Below are 14182 nucleotides of genomic sequence, written 5' to 3'. Positions count from 1 at the left end.
TTATGAAATCTTAACAGTATTTTTTTCATTGATTCATGATACACTAATATAGAATAATGTGCCATTATCACTAATGTGAACTGCAAGTGTCCTTTTTATGAAACTCAGCAGATTAATAGATGCTTATAAAAATATGCTGCATTACATGGAGCGTATCATAAAAGTAGCAGCACCAAAAAAAGTTATTTATAATATTAAGTTTGCAATATTGGACATTCCATTTATCTAGAATCAATTATGAGAAAGGTCTGGTATTTCTGACATAATCTCTGCTGAGCGCATTTGCACAGCAGACATTTGGGCGGTTTAGCTCAAGACTGACTCTGTATTATAATAATTTTGCAAGGCAAGAGTGGATATTTTTAGAAGGAGTTGTATTGTGCAGCTACTACTTCTGTCTTCCAGAAAGTCCAAAATGGATGTATCTGGATAGGAAAACACGGTGCCAGCTTTCCTTCCAGGAAAAAAACCACAGATCTCCAAACTGCATAGACAGATCCTCTGTCATCTCACATTTGCATTAACCTGTGCATGTTCTTCAGAAATTAAGAAAGCGATCCATGGGTCCTAGTTGACATTCGAAATGCCTACAGTGACATTACTGTGCTTTCTAACCAAAATCCATGGTTACTGTCGATAAACCCATCTAATACAATTCAGTTAAACTTCTTGTAGGCTGAATCGTACGGGCACCTGTTTTCTGTGTTCTTTGGTTTATATAAACTGAAGACATAATATGCATGGGTAAAAAATGACTTTATAAATCATGTGAAGTATTTTCCAATGTTCTCACAGATCAGTATTAGGAATTCAGGATGCATTTTTCACTTATATGTAACTACAAGTGATATCCTAGGAGACTCTTCTGAAATAGTCTTTCAAAGGTATAATAGCCTGGAGAAAAAAACCTCAATTATTCATGAATTACTTCTGTACTCACTTCTAATGTGTTATAATTTAGATCTTAACTTAAAAAAGAAGATATAAATGAATGTTATTGCATAAGTTGTACCCTCCTGGACAAGTTTGCCAATCACTGGCAGCAACTCATTTCTAAAATTGAAATGAGCATTTGCTTGGTTTGTAATACTATAGCAAACTTTCTTATGTTGCATTGTATAATCTAATAACCCATTCAAGCAACACTTCAATCAAAAAATGTTGTTAATTTCAGAAATTCCACTCTATTGGGATGCAATAAAAGACAGACTTTTCTTAATAATGACTTAAGCAGTAGATGTGCAGTGAATTTAATAGCAATAAGATAATTGTTCTCAGTCAAAAACAGATCTCTCTTGTAAGAACTACCTTTTATTGAGCGAATGTTTGGTCATCTAGCTGTCTACCGTAATAGATTGTGGAAAAACTCTTACCAGAATAAAAAAATAAGAGTCTCAGGTCTGTAGAAAGTAAGAACCATGAGAGTAGGCGTACATCTTTCTCTCCGTGGTTCTGTTTAAGGCTAGTAGGCAATGATATTATGCTAGGCAGAATTTGTAGTACTCTCTAGTAGCAACTGGGCGTGAACAAATGCAATGTTTAGACAGAAACTGATTTACTCATTTTTCTGGAGTGTGATTAAAAGGCACTGAAGGTGATAATGCTAACACAATGCTAAAAAGGCAAGAAGAGCCCACCGGGGCACTTCATAAGCTGATTTTCAAAAAACTTAGTAATTCATTGCATAGTAATATGCGTCTGAAACACTGATTTTTTTGTATGGCACAGTGATATTACTCAAGTGATGCTTTGGCATAATAATAAAACTAAAAATTTCCTGTTAATGTACCTGGTCAGATCTGGAAAACACAGAATGTGTATTTGCATTTGCACTGACAGAGAACTGAGTGGTACATTCAGGTGTGTGAGTGACAGAGAATGGGGTGCTCCCACTGTTACATAAAATCAGGTTCACATCCAAGTATATATGAAAAATTTGTGTAATACTATGTTATGATGTAAGCAGAAGTAAGGAGCAAAAAGGAGGTTTAAAAGAGGTGAGTTCTTAACACATGCTGTTTATACAAGAATGTAATTCCTGCCAAGTATCTGTATTAGGTCACTTTTTAAGGGAGCTGGCAAAGTAGATTAGTCTTGTGGTGAAGGAAGAATGTCCAAGTGACAGGTGAGATCTGTGGAGATTTTAGGACACTGTGAGCAGTAAGTGAAGGAAGGATTACTCTGCCCAAGATTTGTGGATCCATGGTTTCCTGCTGTGGGAGAAGGAAATGGAAGACCTGAGCAAGAATAAAGGGGCTGTTAGCTAATGGAGTGAAAGAACGAAGCTGTCCAGGCTCTGCAGCAGCTGGATGGGAAAGACCGCAGAGAGCAGTGGATAAGCTAAAGTAGAGATCATAATCCTGACTTTTGTTCAAACAGGTTAAATCAGACTTTAAAAATGCAGAAAGTGGTTACGCCTGGCTCCATGACTCCTGCCATCCATGATCATCTGCATATCCAGTATGTTGAAAACAGGAGGACACTGAGAAGGTGGAGAAGCCCATGTGAAAAATTTCAAAACCAGTTTATCATAAACCAGGTTTTCTCCTTGTGCCCCATGTAAATCAGATGGCTGTAGAGCTGCGAAGTTGTCTCTTGTTTCTTTTTTTACCTATATGTGATAAATGCAGCCCATTTACTGATGCAGGGTTTCAGATTCATATAGGACTGGCGTTTATAGTTGTTACTTCATTTGGCTCCTACACAGCTATAGTTGTCCTTTCTGACTTAACACCTGACACAGCTGCTTAACAATTTAGTAACAACCAAAGAAGCATCGAAAGAGCAGGAAGTCAGCGAGTTTGTGGGTTTTTCTCACTGCAGTGAAGAGACTTGAAGAGCCTAACTTGTGGTCTGATCTTTTTTTTGTTTTGTTTTTCCTAAGGGTACTTAGAACCTGAAGATTGACACTTTGGGTACAACTACCTCTAAAAAAAACAAACCAATTGTGCTTTAAAATGCAAGTTCTGTATTATTATGTCACTCGTATATTAAGGCACAAGAATGCTATTTGCTGTTAGAATGCTATTAAATGCTTTTATTTCAACTCATTCTATTACAGAACATGAAAAGCAGCGGTTATGCAAAAGCACAGATTATATGAATTTGCACTTCAAAGTGAAGTGGTTTTATAACGAATATGTGCGAGAACTCTCTGCTTTCAAGGATGCAGTACCTGAATACTCCCTGTAAGTCGTGTATAGGGAAATATCCCATGAGTTTGGGCTTGGTGCAAGGTTTATTTTGGTCAAATATTTATGCCCAAGGTTGTGCAAGATCTCTAGCTACGTAGCACTGACAACTCATTCCTTTTCACTCTTCCTCCTCTCTAATTCTTCATTCTATCAAATGACATAGTCCAGGTATTAAAAGTGCTATTAGCTATTTCATAGGACTCTTTATACAACTGTTGTAACTTCAGCTCTTTATAGATGACAAAATATTTTGGTCAGAAAATGCCTGAGGAAGGTATGAAATGTGGGAACAGCAGTAGTATTCATTATAGGCCCTTGCATTTGTTTCATACCCAAATTTGGATAAAAGGTACAATGCTAATGGGATATACTACTGAAATAATTCTTACTGCATTGGGTTGATATTCAGCTGCTGTTTTCAAACATTTTCACCTTTCCTCCTGCAACTGATATGTTCAATCCTGTCCTTTTATATGAGCTATCCTTTACCTCATTCCTTAATCTTCTGCAAGTCTGCTGATTTGCCAAGATGGTTTGGGGCCTCTTATTGCTTTAATTTTTTTAAAAAATATACTAATGAAAAATAAAGCACAGCTAATGTTTCATTAAAGCAAAGTTTTCTCCAAGTTATTTGACGTACAAAGAAAAAACAATTGTTAACTAAGAACCAATATTTATAAGACACATTCTAAAATAAAAGAAAATGTACAGAATATGATCCCCTGCAAAACACAGATGCATTTCTCTGATGGCTACTGCTAATTTTAAGTCACTAGGGTAGACCAGTTGGAGTATTGTGAAACTGAAGCCTGAAAGACCTTTTGGTAGCTATAGTGTCTTTGGTGACAAAAATTTTTGTAGGGTGATAGGCTTTTTAGCAACAAGAACAGATGTGAAAACACAAGGTGCCAAACTGCTGGATGGTATAGCATCCCTCAGGTTCCTTGTAAAATGTACTTACTTTACTTTACAAAATTGTTTTTCATTTTCAGGTGGTTTGAACCATTTGTCATTCAGTGGTTGGATGAAAATGAGGATGTCTCAATGGAATTTCTTCATGGAGCACTAGAAAGAGACAAAAAAGATGGGGTGAGCCTTTACCTTTTAAAGAAAAGAATAAAGAAAGTATTGAGACAGCTTCTTAGTGTTGCAAAACCAGAAGTACATTTAGTCCTGCAATATCCTTGTTAGACCTCACAAGATATGCAGTCAGTAATAGTTCTTGGAAGATAACCCTATGGACAAATTCCTGCTCTAATTCCATCTGCCGAAATTCCCCATAGACTTCAATCTATGGTTTCACTAAACTCTGGTGCGATACCAATGTCATGAAAGAGAATTTTGTTTTTATTTTTAAGAGTTTTGAAAGTAATAGAAATGTGAAAAGCCACATTTGTCAGTATTATCAGTGAGAATTTTTTTTTTAATTTAGTTTTTATTTATTACTTTTATGACCCTAGGAAGAATTTCAAGTGTAAGAAAAATCAGTTAATACAGTTTTGATCTCTGAACAAGTAGTAACTCTTTTGAATTTTTTTCTCTAGTTTCAGCAAACATCAGACCATGCCCTCTTCTCTTGTTCTGTGGTTGATGTCTTCACACAGCTCAATCAAAGCTTTGAGATTATTAGGAAACTGGAGTGTCCTAATCCAGAAGCACTATCTCATTTAATGAGAAGATTTGCAAAGGTAAATTAAAATCAATGCATCTCAACTAAGCTTCAGAGAGAGTGACACTGTGTTGCCATGTATTTAAAAGCAAAGTAATTCCAATGTTGTTTAGAATCAATCTCTTCTCTGACTGGGGTCCTTAGAAAGACATGCTGTCTGTGGCTTAAGACTGTTTTTCATCTACTATCGGTTTAAAAAGTTCTCTCCTCTTTGAGATTTCATATTTACATATGTTATACAATCAGTTATTATTCTTGCTAAGCACTGATCACAATTCGTTTCATGGAACAATTCAGTGAAATGCAATTATCTAATTAGTCAGTGCAAGGGAAGGAAAAATTCAAGGTACGGCAATAAAGTATTGTTTGTTGAAGACCTGAGGTGGTAGTTCTTGTTCATCTGCTGCTTGATAAACTCGATTTTGTTAGTCCAGCTTTCGATTTGCATTGTAACATTTCCTCACAAGCTTTAGATCCATTATGGTCCTGATCACTTCAAAAAAGTTTGCTTTTACATTTATTCCTGTTCTTCCATTGCAACAGTTTTCCATTTGCAAAGTTCCTATTTACATGATTATTGTAAGGTAAGCTCATATTGCCAGACTTTGAACAGTGCTCCCTTGGTCTTATTTTTCCATTACATTTTTAATCTATGCAGTGTCACCCTAGAGGATTTTTTGAGCTTGTTACTGTTCCATTAAGTATGTAGCACATTGTGAGCAGTAGAGCTCTCAGTGCTTCTCAAAAAACAGTATGACTAAAATTAAAGTGTCTCTGGTATAGGTTACATTCCATTAAGAACAACCTACCATCTGTCATGCAGGGATTTGCAAATGTGCTTACAGGATTGTTTATGTTACATCAAAAAAAATACTATACACTAAATATGTAAGCACCTGTAAAATCTGCAATTCATATAAACCGCCTTTTTTGTATTTTTTCATTATTTTTGTTTCACATGATGAAATTTACCATTTAAAAGATTCTTCTTCTCTCCTAGACTATCAAAAAAGTGCTTCTTCAGTACACTGTAATTATTTCTAATTACTTCAGCTCATATTGTGATAAAGAAAATGTGGTGAGTAAAAGCTATGTTTTGTTTCTGCCTCGGAAATTACCTTGAAATGACTTACTGTACTTTTTGAAAATGTAATCACTTTTGTATAAGAGAAAAAGCATGAACAGAGGAAGGAATTTTTGTTTTGCTTTATTTTTTAATAAGATCAGCATGTTTTCATAACTGCTTACATCGCTATGTAAAAGCTGGAATAGGTGGAATTAGTTAAGAAATCTAGTTAATAATTTCAATGTTAAAGTATAAGAAAATTTACAAGATGGCCACAAACACTCCCTGGATAATAGCCTTATAGAACGGTGAATATGGTGAAGGTATCTTCATCTTTTTTCCACACAGAATAAAATTATTTTTGTTTGAGTTTTCATTTTGCATTGGCTTTCTTCTCTTTATCAATTTATTCATTAGAGAGTTTATAAGATCATTTTTCCCTGTGCAGGGAGTGTGTGCAGGCTTTTCTGCTGCTACGACTCACTCTCTGTCCTTTATCCACGCAGCAGTAAGAAGGAAATCATGTGCTGTTTTGTTGCCTCACTGTTTACAACGGACTCTCCAATGCAGGACCAGATTGCCATGAACTCAGAAATAAATGAGATATGGACACTAAAGATGTGATTAAGCAAATCAAGACATTATCAAGAGCTTAACATGACTAAGGAAAATTGTTCTTATAAACTGACTTTTCAATATCGTTGATATTCAATCAAACCTAGTACTCCTGCAGCAGGCAATATTTAGCACTACATCTGCTATATGTAGTAGTATGTTGTACGATTAGATAAATAACTGCAACACCATCTTCATGCTATTCACCTTAAACAGTACATCCCATACGCAGATCTCAGCTATATTTGTCGCACGCTTGTGCATGGCTTGAGGGCGCACTCATTTGTGCTGGTGCTCTCTGTAGTGAGAGACAGTGTCATAATCTAGAGTCCACCAACATATATACAATAATAGAATTCAGAAAGACATCTGTTGCAGCTAAATATCAATTATTGGTGGTTCTTCTTATGAGCAGCATTACAAAAGACTGAACTTATTAATTTTTCAGGCCACAGATACATTCATTAAGAGAGACCTACACTGTTCTGTTCCTTTTACACAATTTTATCTTAAATGGAATTAATAAATAAAAATACCAAGCTCAAAACTTTATTATTAAGTTGAAGTTTTATATACAATTTTTTACCGAGAGGTGACTTTTATTTATGTGGATGTGTCATGTCTCAGATTTAACTTCCCACTTCAGATATTTTCAACCTTGAAGTCCTTTGCAGTAAACATGTTGAAAAGAGTCACTTCAGTAGGTATCCACACATCTTTCTTCTGGCGCTACTAAATCTTTTCAGCATCTGAAAAGAGTAAAAGCACCAGGCCAAGTTTGGCAATCGTTGTGTAAGGAGAATCAGTCTTACAGCTGTAAAAACACCTGGAAACATCCCGTTTATAGAATAGAATAGAATAGAATAGAATAGAATAGAATAGAATAGAATAGAATAGAATAGAACAGAACAGAACAGAACAGAATAGAATAGAGTTGACTGTTCCAGTTGGAAGGGACCTGTGAGGATCATCTAGTCCAACGGCCTGACCAATTCAGTGCTGACCAGAAGTTAAAGCATGTTGTTAGGGGCATTGTCCAAATCTCTCTTAAACACTGACAGGCTTGGGGCATCAACCACCTCTCTAACAAGCCTGTTCCGGTGGTTGACCACCCTCTCGGTACAGATATGCTTCCTAATGTCAAGCCTGAACTTCCCCTGATGCCACTTTGAACCATTCACATGCTTCCTGTCTCTGGATATCAGCTGATATATGATAGACCAGCACCGCCAGTTTTTTTCCCCATAATCTAGCCAGATGTAAATTTTCATGCATTTTTAACTTTACAGATGAACATTCTACATAGTTCTTACTTCTTTCCCCTCCAGGACAAATACAGAGCTGAAAAGAACATAACTCTCTCTCTCTCTAGTATGGAGCAGTGAATGAATTACACATCATCTACTTTAATGTTAATCAGTCCAAACTAAGCTTCATCTAAAATAATCTGTCTCTGTGTTTGACCCAATATGAGGCATAGCTATGCTCAAACTTTAATGTAAGAAACGTAGCTATTTTTTTCCATTTCTTTCAATTTAATGCAAATATTAAATAAAACTTGTTGCTTTCTAGAAGAAATGAGTTTTGATACATAGTGTTGAGTCATCGAGTCAAACAGTTTGTGTAGTCTTTTGGCCTGTCCAATGGGAATTTTTTGATTGTTGGAGTGATTGATTTCTGAAGTCACCCTGGTATGTCAGTCTTTACTGAGGCTTTAGATGGAATTAATCTCATTATGGTATAAAGTATTACATCAAATGGTTTTGGGGGACATAACTTATTTTTAACAGAAGCTATCTTTTTGAAATACACACTTGTAGCTTAATAAAAGACCATTTGATCTGGTGATCTCAATTACATTAGAAGTCCATCTCATGCATTAGAGTTGATAAAGAGATTAAAACAATTACATTTTTATAACTTAAGTTAGATTTTGCCATTCTTTTTTAAGTAAATACTTTTCCTATTTTTATTAGACACCATAAGATGTGCACATAAACTGTTCAAATAAAAGCATACCAAAGGCACTTTTCATAGACATGTATCTAATGTAAAAACATCCTCTTATCTTTCACCTCCTGACAGAGTCTAAAAACAAACCTGGTTTTAAGTATTGTACTTGCCACTCACTTTTAGGTGTTGTTCCATCTGGCTGGCTGATTCCTGTAAATTGCTCCAAAGAGTATTCTGAAAGGCATGATGATAATGAAATGATGAGTATGTTTTTAAGCTCTGGTTCTGTTATTTACTGATAGCAATAGAAAATTTTGCATTGAGCCAAGGTAGGCTTAGGCTGTGAAAGAGCAACCTTAGCCTCAAAGGAAACTTTGAAACAGCCTCAGTGTGAGGTATTTATCACATAGCCTTGGTAGATTGCCAAAGGCATTTGTACTTATTTTGAACAAAAGAACCAAGACGTTATATTCAACTACTTACTCCCCTGTCAGAAATTATAATCATTGATTTGTGATGTTGCAGATAATTTCCAGAATAAGGACTATGTCAGAAGAGAGGCGATAGCACAGGAGAGGAGGACACTGTCTTAGGGATCATAAATTAATAGGAGATAGATAAACAAATAGAAGTGGGGTTTGTGGGTTTTTCAAGAGACTGGAAGAAGGGTGATATTTTGACCACTATGGAAAGCCAGCTGTCTTTTGCAGGAGGACAAATAGAATGCTTTACTGGGAAGCTGTAATGTAACTATTAAGAAGTTAGATCAAATTTCTTTTTTTTCCTTCAGTTGAGAAGGATTCTGACACCATATTCATTTGAGAGTAATGTAGAACTAATTAAAGCTAAATCGTGATATTGATCTTTTGAATACGAAAATTTAATCGCACCATGTTTCAGCACTACATTGGAACTAGAAAGGTACAAATGAGTATCAATCACTGTAATCATTCCATCACCTGCTTGTTGTCTGAAAAAAAATATGTCTTTTACTGAAATGCATTACTTCAGTATCTAAATTAATCCAATCATGCACTAGAACACACTGACCTTGGCCAGACCGAACTCTTTTAGCAAGTATTGTCTTATTGCTTCCCCCCACACCATACCAAACTAGCATATAATGTCACCTGAGTACACAGAGTTCTAGTAATACAGCCTTTCTTCCATAATTTTGTAATAAGATCCTTAATTTTGTCCATGTTTTACATTTTACCTTGTATTTATTCAGAAATTGCTGTCTATACTTGGCTCTGTGTTCTGCCTTAAAGAAGTGAGTTTAAACAACATTTTTAGACTAAAATAATATGTTTACAAAATTCTGTTGCTTAATTCATTCACCAACTTTTCAAGCAATGAAAAATGTACATTTCTGAAATATTACTCTGTGATTAACAGAACTGCCTATTGATTTATTCAGAGGCAAGCATCAGCCATTTTCTGCATTACCATGCTGTCACAGTTTTCTGTAGACTGGGTCTAGAAAGCAATCTGACAGTCCCTTCCCCCAGTCTATTTTCACTCCCAAAGTATGTTGAGCATTATTGTGTCTACTCGCCAAGAGACGATAATGCACTACTTGCATTAACTCACCAGATGTAACAGTATTAAGTATGACTGGCAACTACATGGGGTATGAGGTTCAGGAAGTGAAATACTGGGATCTGAAAACTGCCCAGCTGGTTGGGAGAAGGTGTTCAGTTTCCTATGAGGCAACACAGTCTTAGGGGCATAATGGGCAGTCCCTGGTTGAGTGGATTTGCTGACTGGGCAAAGAGGAGGGTGACTGAAAGAAGGAAGGGAAGGCAGCAGTGGTCTGGAACCCGAGATCCTCCTCTAAAAAACACGATTACATGAATGTAGGGCTGCTGAAGAACTGGTCTTCAGCCCAGAGGCTGTGAATACACGTATTCATACATCAAAGGAACATAACATGCACCTTCTCATACTTGGTGCTCTCTTTGTAGCCCTGTATCTTGATGAACAACATTCAACAGTTAAGAGTCCAGCTTGAGAAAATGTTTGAGTCCATGGGAGGAAAGGAGGTGAGTCATATTTGTTTCCTGGTTTATTCTGAGTTCCTTAGAGATCATTAGCACCATGTTTTCAACCTAGTCTCTCTTCACTTCTGCTTGCAAAGAAAATCAAAATGTTTTTAAAAAAAGAACTTTTTTAATGTCCGGACAATACTAGAAAGACCTAACGCTATTTCACAGAAACTTGCTAATGATCTGTAAAGCCGAACCAGCACTGGGTGTTTTGTGTTGTAATCTGTAGTCCCAGCTTTATTTTACTGTTTGTATTGGACTATACTTTGCTTTTTTATGTATTGATATGTTTTGCCAGTATCTGAAAATTTTGTAGAATATGTGCTTTGTGCTTTGTCTGTAATGTGTCATGTCTTTGTCTAATGCCTTTGACTTGCAATCCACTGAGCAGAAGAAAGAAGGAGAGAGATTCTCTTATGAGGTTTGTGATAGTAAGCATCTTTTATTATTCCTGACCACATATTCTAAGGCTAAGAAAAGTCACATATCCTACTAATTTCCATTGATGCATTTGTGTAATTCCCTATGATCTAAAATCAAAAAGAGCTATGCTTGGGCATTTAGTTGACACTCAAAAAGTTTCACTAGGCAGGTGGTATGAAGTCTTTCTGAGTTTCAAAATAAATCTATAAAACATTTTTAAGTGCACTTTTCAGTGTCTGAGGGCCTGTTTGTATTTAAGATTTGGCACCATTTCACCGAGAGCTGCTATTCAACAGTCCAGACCATGCTTAGCTTTGTCTACTTTTATATTTCAGAAGACTTAAAAGTGCCTGAAGTCCTGTCAACAGTAAAAGAACATAAACATGTGCTTCAGTACTTTGCTGATTGTAGTCTTTGGCTGTTTTGAAAGTTAATGAAGAAATTAACATCTTTTCAAGTTATAGAATTCTGTCTTCTTGTTAAAAAGAAATATTTAGATCATGAATATACTCTCCTTAATATCAGTAGCTTACACATACATCAGCTTTTCCTTGTAGTTTGATAGTTTCACAGAACTTTGATCTGATGTGACCACATTATAAAGAGAATTGGAAAATGCATTATTTCATATTTCCACATCCACAGTGGGACATTGCAGAGGTAAGCTAGTCCCCTTTGTTATGCAACGAATAGCGCCTTCTGAGGGAACCTATAGATTAACTCCATAGTGAGGAGGTTTTGTTGAGCTAGTAATAGCTTCTTGAAGCTGCCATGGCAAAAATACTTCCTGCTCCAGAGAACATGAAAGAAACTTCTGCAGCCTTGTCATCACTGAAAATTTCGTATCAAATTTTGAAAATATATATTTATCATCCAGACATGGCTATGTTTTTTGTGGTTCCTATTAATGTCCTTTCACTCTCCGAATATTCCAAATAATCGTGTTTTCCATGCTTTTATGTTCTGTGCAAAGTACTTTTGTATTAAGGTCTTGGATCCAATCCCCCATGTTGAATGTCATGAATCATAAAAGCAGCTAAGTGTCCATAAATCCTGATGAAGACAACGGCAGAGGAAAGCTGAGTAGCACTTTGTGTCTATATCTATTGAATTATTTACACATCAGAATATTTTCTTGAATCTCCAAAAAGTTCATTTTCCTCAAGAAAAGACTAGTTTTCCTTTCGCTCACAATAGCTTATATAATAAAAATAAAGTAAAAAAAAAAAAAAGGTGTTTTCATAGCAGTTTTATTTCCAAATCTCATCACTTCTCATCGTTTTTGCTTTCCCTTTTGATGTTAACGGGGATGAATTATTAACGATGTTACAGTACCAAAGTAACATTTCCTGTGAATGTGGTGCAACATGCAACCCTTGGAGAGAATTCGGAGACATTTTTCTAAAATCCTTTTTTTAGGTACCTTAACTGTGTCTTTCATTCATGGTCTAAGAAAAACTATCTAAAAAACGCACTCAAAGTTTTGTTTGTTTTTCCTTAGGGGAATTTCTTGAGGAGAAGTGCATTCATGTTGAATTTTTTGTCACCCATATCAAAATGCCCCTAAAATGTTTGTCCCCAAACTGGAATACTTATTCCCCTAGCTATTCCAAGAGCATAAACGCTAATGGCCTGTTTGCCTTATTGAACTGGTACTTATAAGCAACAAAGCCAGCAATAAAATCTGTAGCCAGTTTCCTTGCAAGAAGAAAATAGTTTAATATTTTGCTTGTGGAGGGCATAAAAAGTCAGATGATTTTTAGCAGACTAATAAGACCTATTTCAGTTGAAGTAAAACTGATTCTAATAAAAAATAAATGCTGTTAATCGCCTCAGTGTCACATTCTTAGCAGTATGTCTTCCAAACTATACAGTCAAAATAGCACGATCAAGCAGCAGTCCCTATGTTCAGAGTAGGTCTATTGCATATTACATGGCAGGGAGCTCTATAAATAGAGAAAAAACTGGGCTCTCAGCTCTCCTGCCATGAAAAGAAAGTAGTCTGAACAATATGAGTTTCCTTATTAACTCTTCTCTTCTGCTGTAGACAAGCAGGAAGGGTACTTAAAAAATCATATAAATGAGATCAGTTGGCCATAATAAAGTAAGAGTAGTAAAGTGGGATCCAACCCACTGTCTTTTTTTTTTTTTTTTTTGAGATCAAGTCCAAAATCATGGGAAGATAAAGTAGAATTTTGGTTCAGCTCCTGTTTGTTTCATCCAAAAAGAGTGCATACATCTGCACTAAATCATTTTTTCATGTCTGACAAGATGGAAGATGATAAAACCAAATGAGAAAAAGTCATTGCTTGTGTTTCTTTTCACCAGATGGCAGAACATGGCAGAGATGACTTACAGCAATTAGGATCCAAAAAAAGGTAGAAAGCAAAAGCAGGTTGTTTATGTACAATGATATTACATTGACTGTAGGTAAAGTGTATTTCCACTCTGGCAAGTTCAGTTCCAGCTTTCTGTGTGATGCTTAGGAATTCCTATAAGAACCTGTATGGGGTCCTAAAGTCTTTGAAGGGATGACAGAGGCCCAGATTTAAGCAGAATAGTTCTGAATTTTCCATCTTTAAATCTGTAAAGTCAGAGCCCTAAGTATTTGGACCAGTGGCAGCCAAATATGTCAAAATGGAATTCACTGTACCTAGACAGTCAGGTGAGGGGTGGAGGAAGGATGATGTCTATCAGAGACAAAAAGAACCACTAAAGCGATGGATCTGATAAATACCTGTATCTTTCCTAGAGGTACATGCATGTAAAACTATTTTCTGAACAGAAATAACTAGGTAGTCCCATTAGGAAACCATAAGCAATTAGACCTGTGAAATTGCAGGTAAGTGGAATTCAGATTAGAGAGTTTCCATTTAACTCACACGAAAGTAATTTGCATCTCTGTAGTTTCCTATAGAAACACCACCAAATTTGCAGTTAACAAGATTATTTCCATACTGGCACACATTAAATTACAGCATGGAATTGCTTGATCTAACACATTATGTCAAAAGCAGCCAAATTCATCAGATCTTTAACTGTTTTCCAAGGCTTGTATGTCTAAAAAATTTCACAGTTTAGGCAGCATTTGGAAACAATCATGTTCAAATAGTCCTTATGTCTTATTTTTTCAGCTGTTCAACAAAAGTGTTCTCCGCTTTTGTTTAGCATTCAGAAAAAGTCAAACTTCTAATTATCTATTTAGTTATCCATA

General features: G+C 35.8%; 1 protein-coding gene across 2 annotated transcripts in view; it reads left to right on the top strand.

Annotated features, from left to right (window-relative positions):
- The window catches only part of UNC13C (unc-13 homolog C), a 184326-nt gene that overhangs the window by 133727 nt on the left and 36417 nt on the right, over positions 1-14182 (top strand). For both annotated transcript variants that reach the window (XM_009940223.2, XM_075431450.1), the window contains 5 exons: positions 3062-3188; positions 4187-4283; positions 4739-4882; positions 5864-5941; positions 10465-10542. In XM_009940223.2, the coding sequence (XP_009938525.2) occupies positions 3062-3188; positions 4187-4283; positions 4739-4882; positions 5864-5941; positions 10465-10542 (524 nt within the window). The remainder of the gene's footprint in view (positions 1-3061; positions 3189-4186; positions 4284-4738; positions 4883-5863; positions 5942-10464; positions 10543-14182) is intronic.

Source organism: Opisthocomus hoazin, chromosome 10, assembly GCF_030867145.1.
Source record: "Opisthocomus hoazin isolate bOpiHoa1 chromosome 10, bOpiHoa1.hap1, whole genome shotgun sequence".
NCBI lineage: Eukaryota > Metazoa > Chordata > Aves > Opisthocomiformes > Opisthocomidae > Opisthocomus > Opisthocomus hoazin.
Note: the sequence above shows the minus strand (reverse complement) of the source record. Positions and strands in the feature narration are given on the sequence as shown.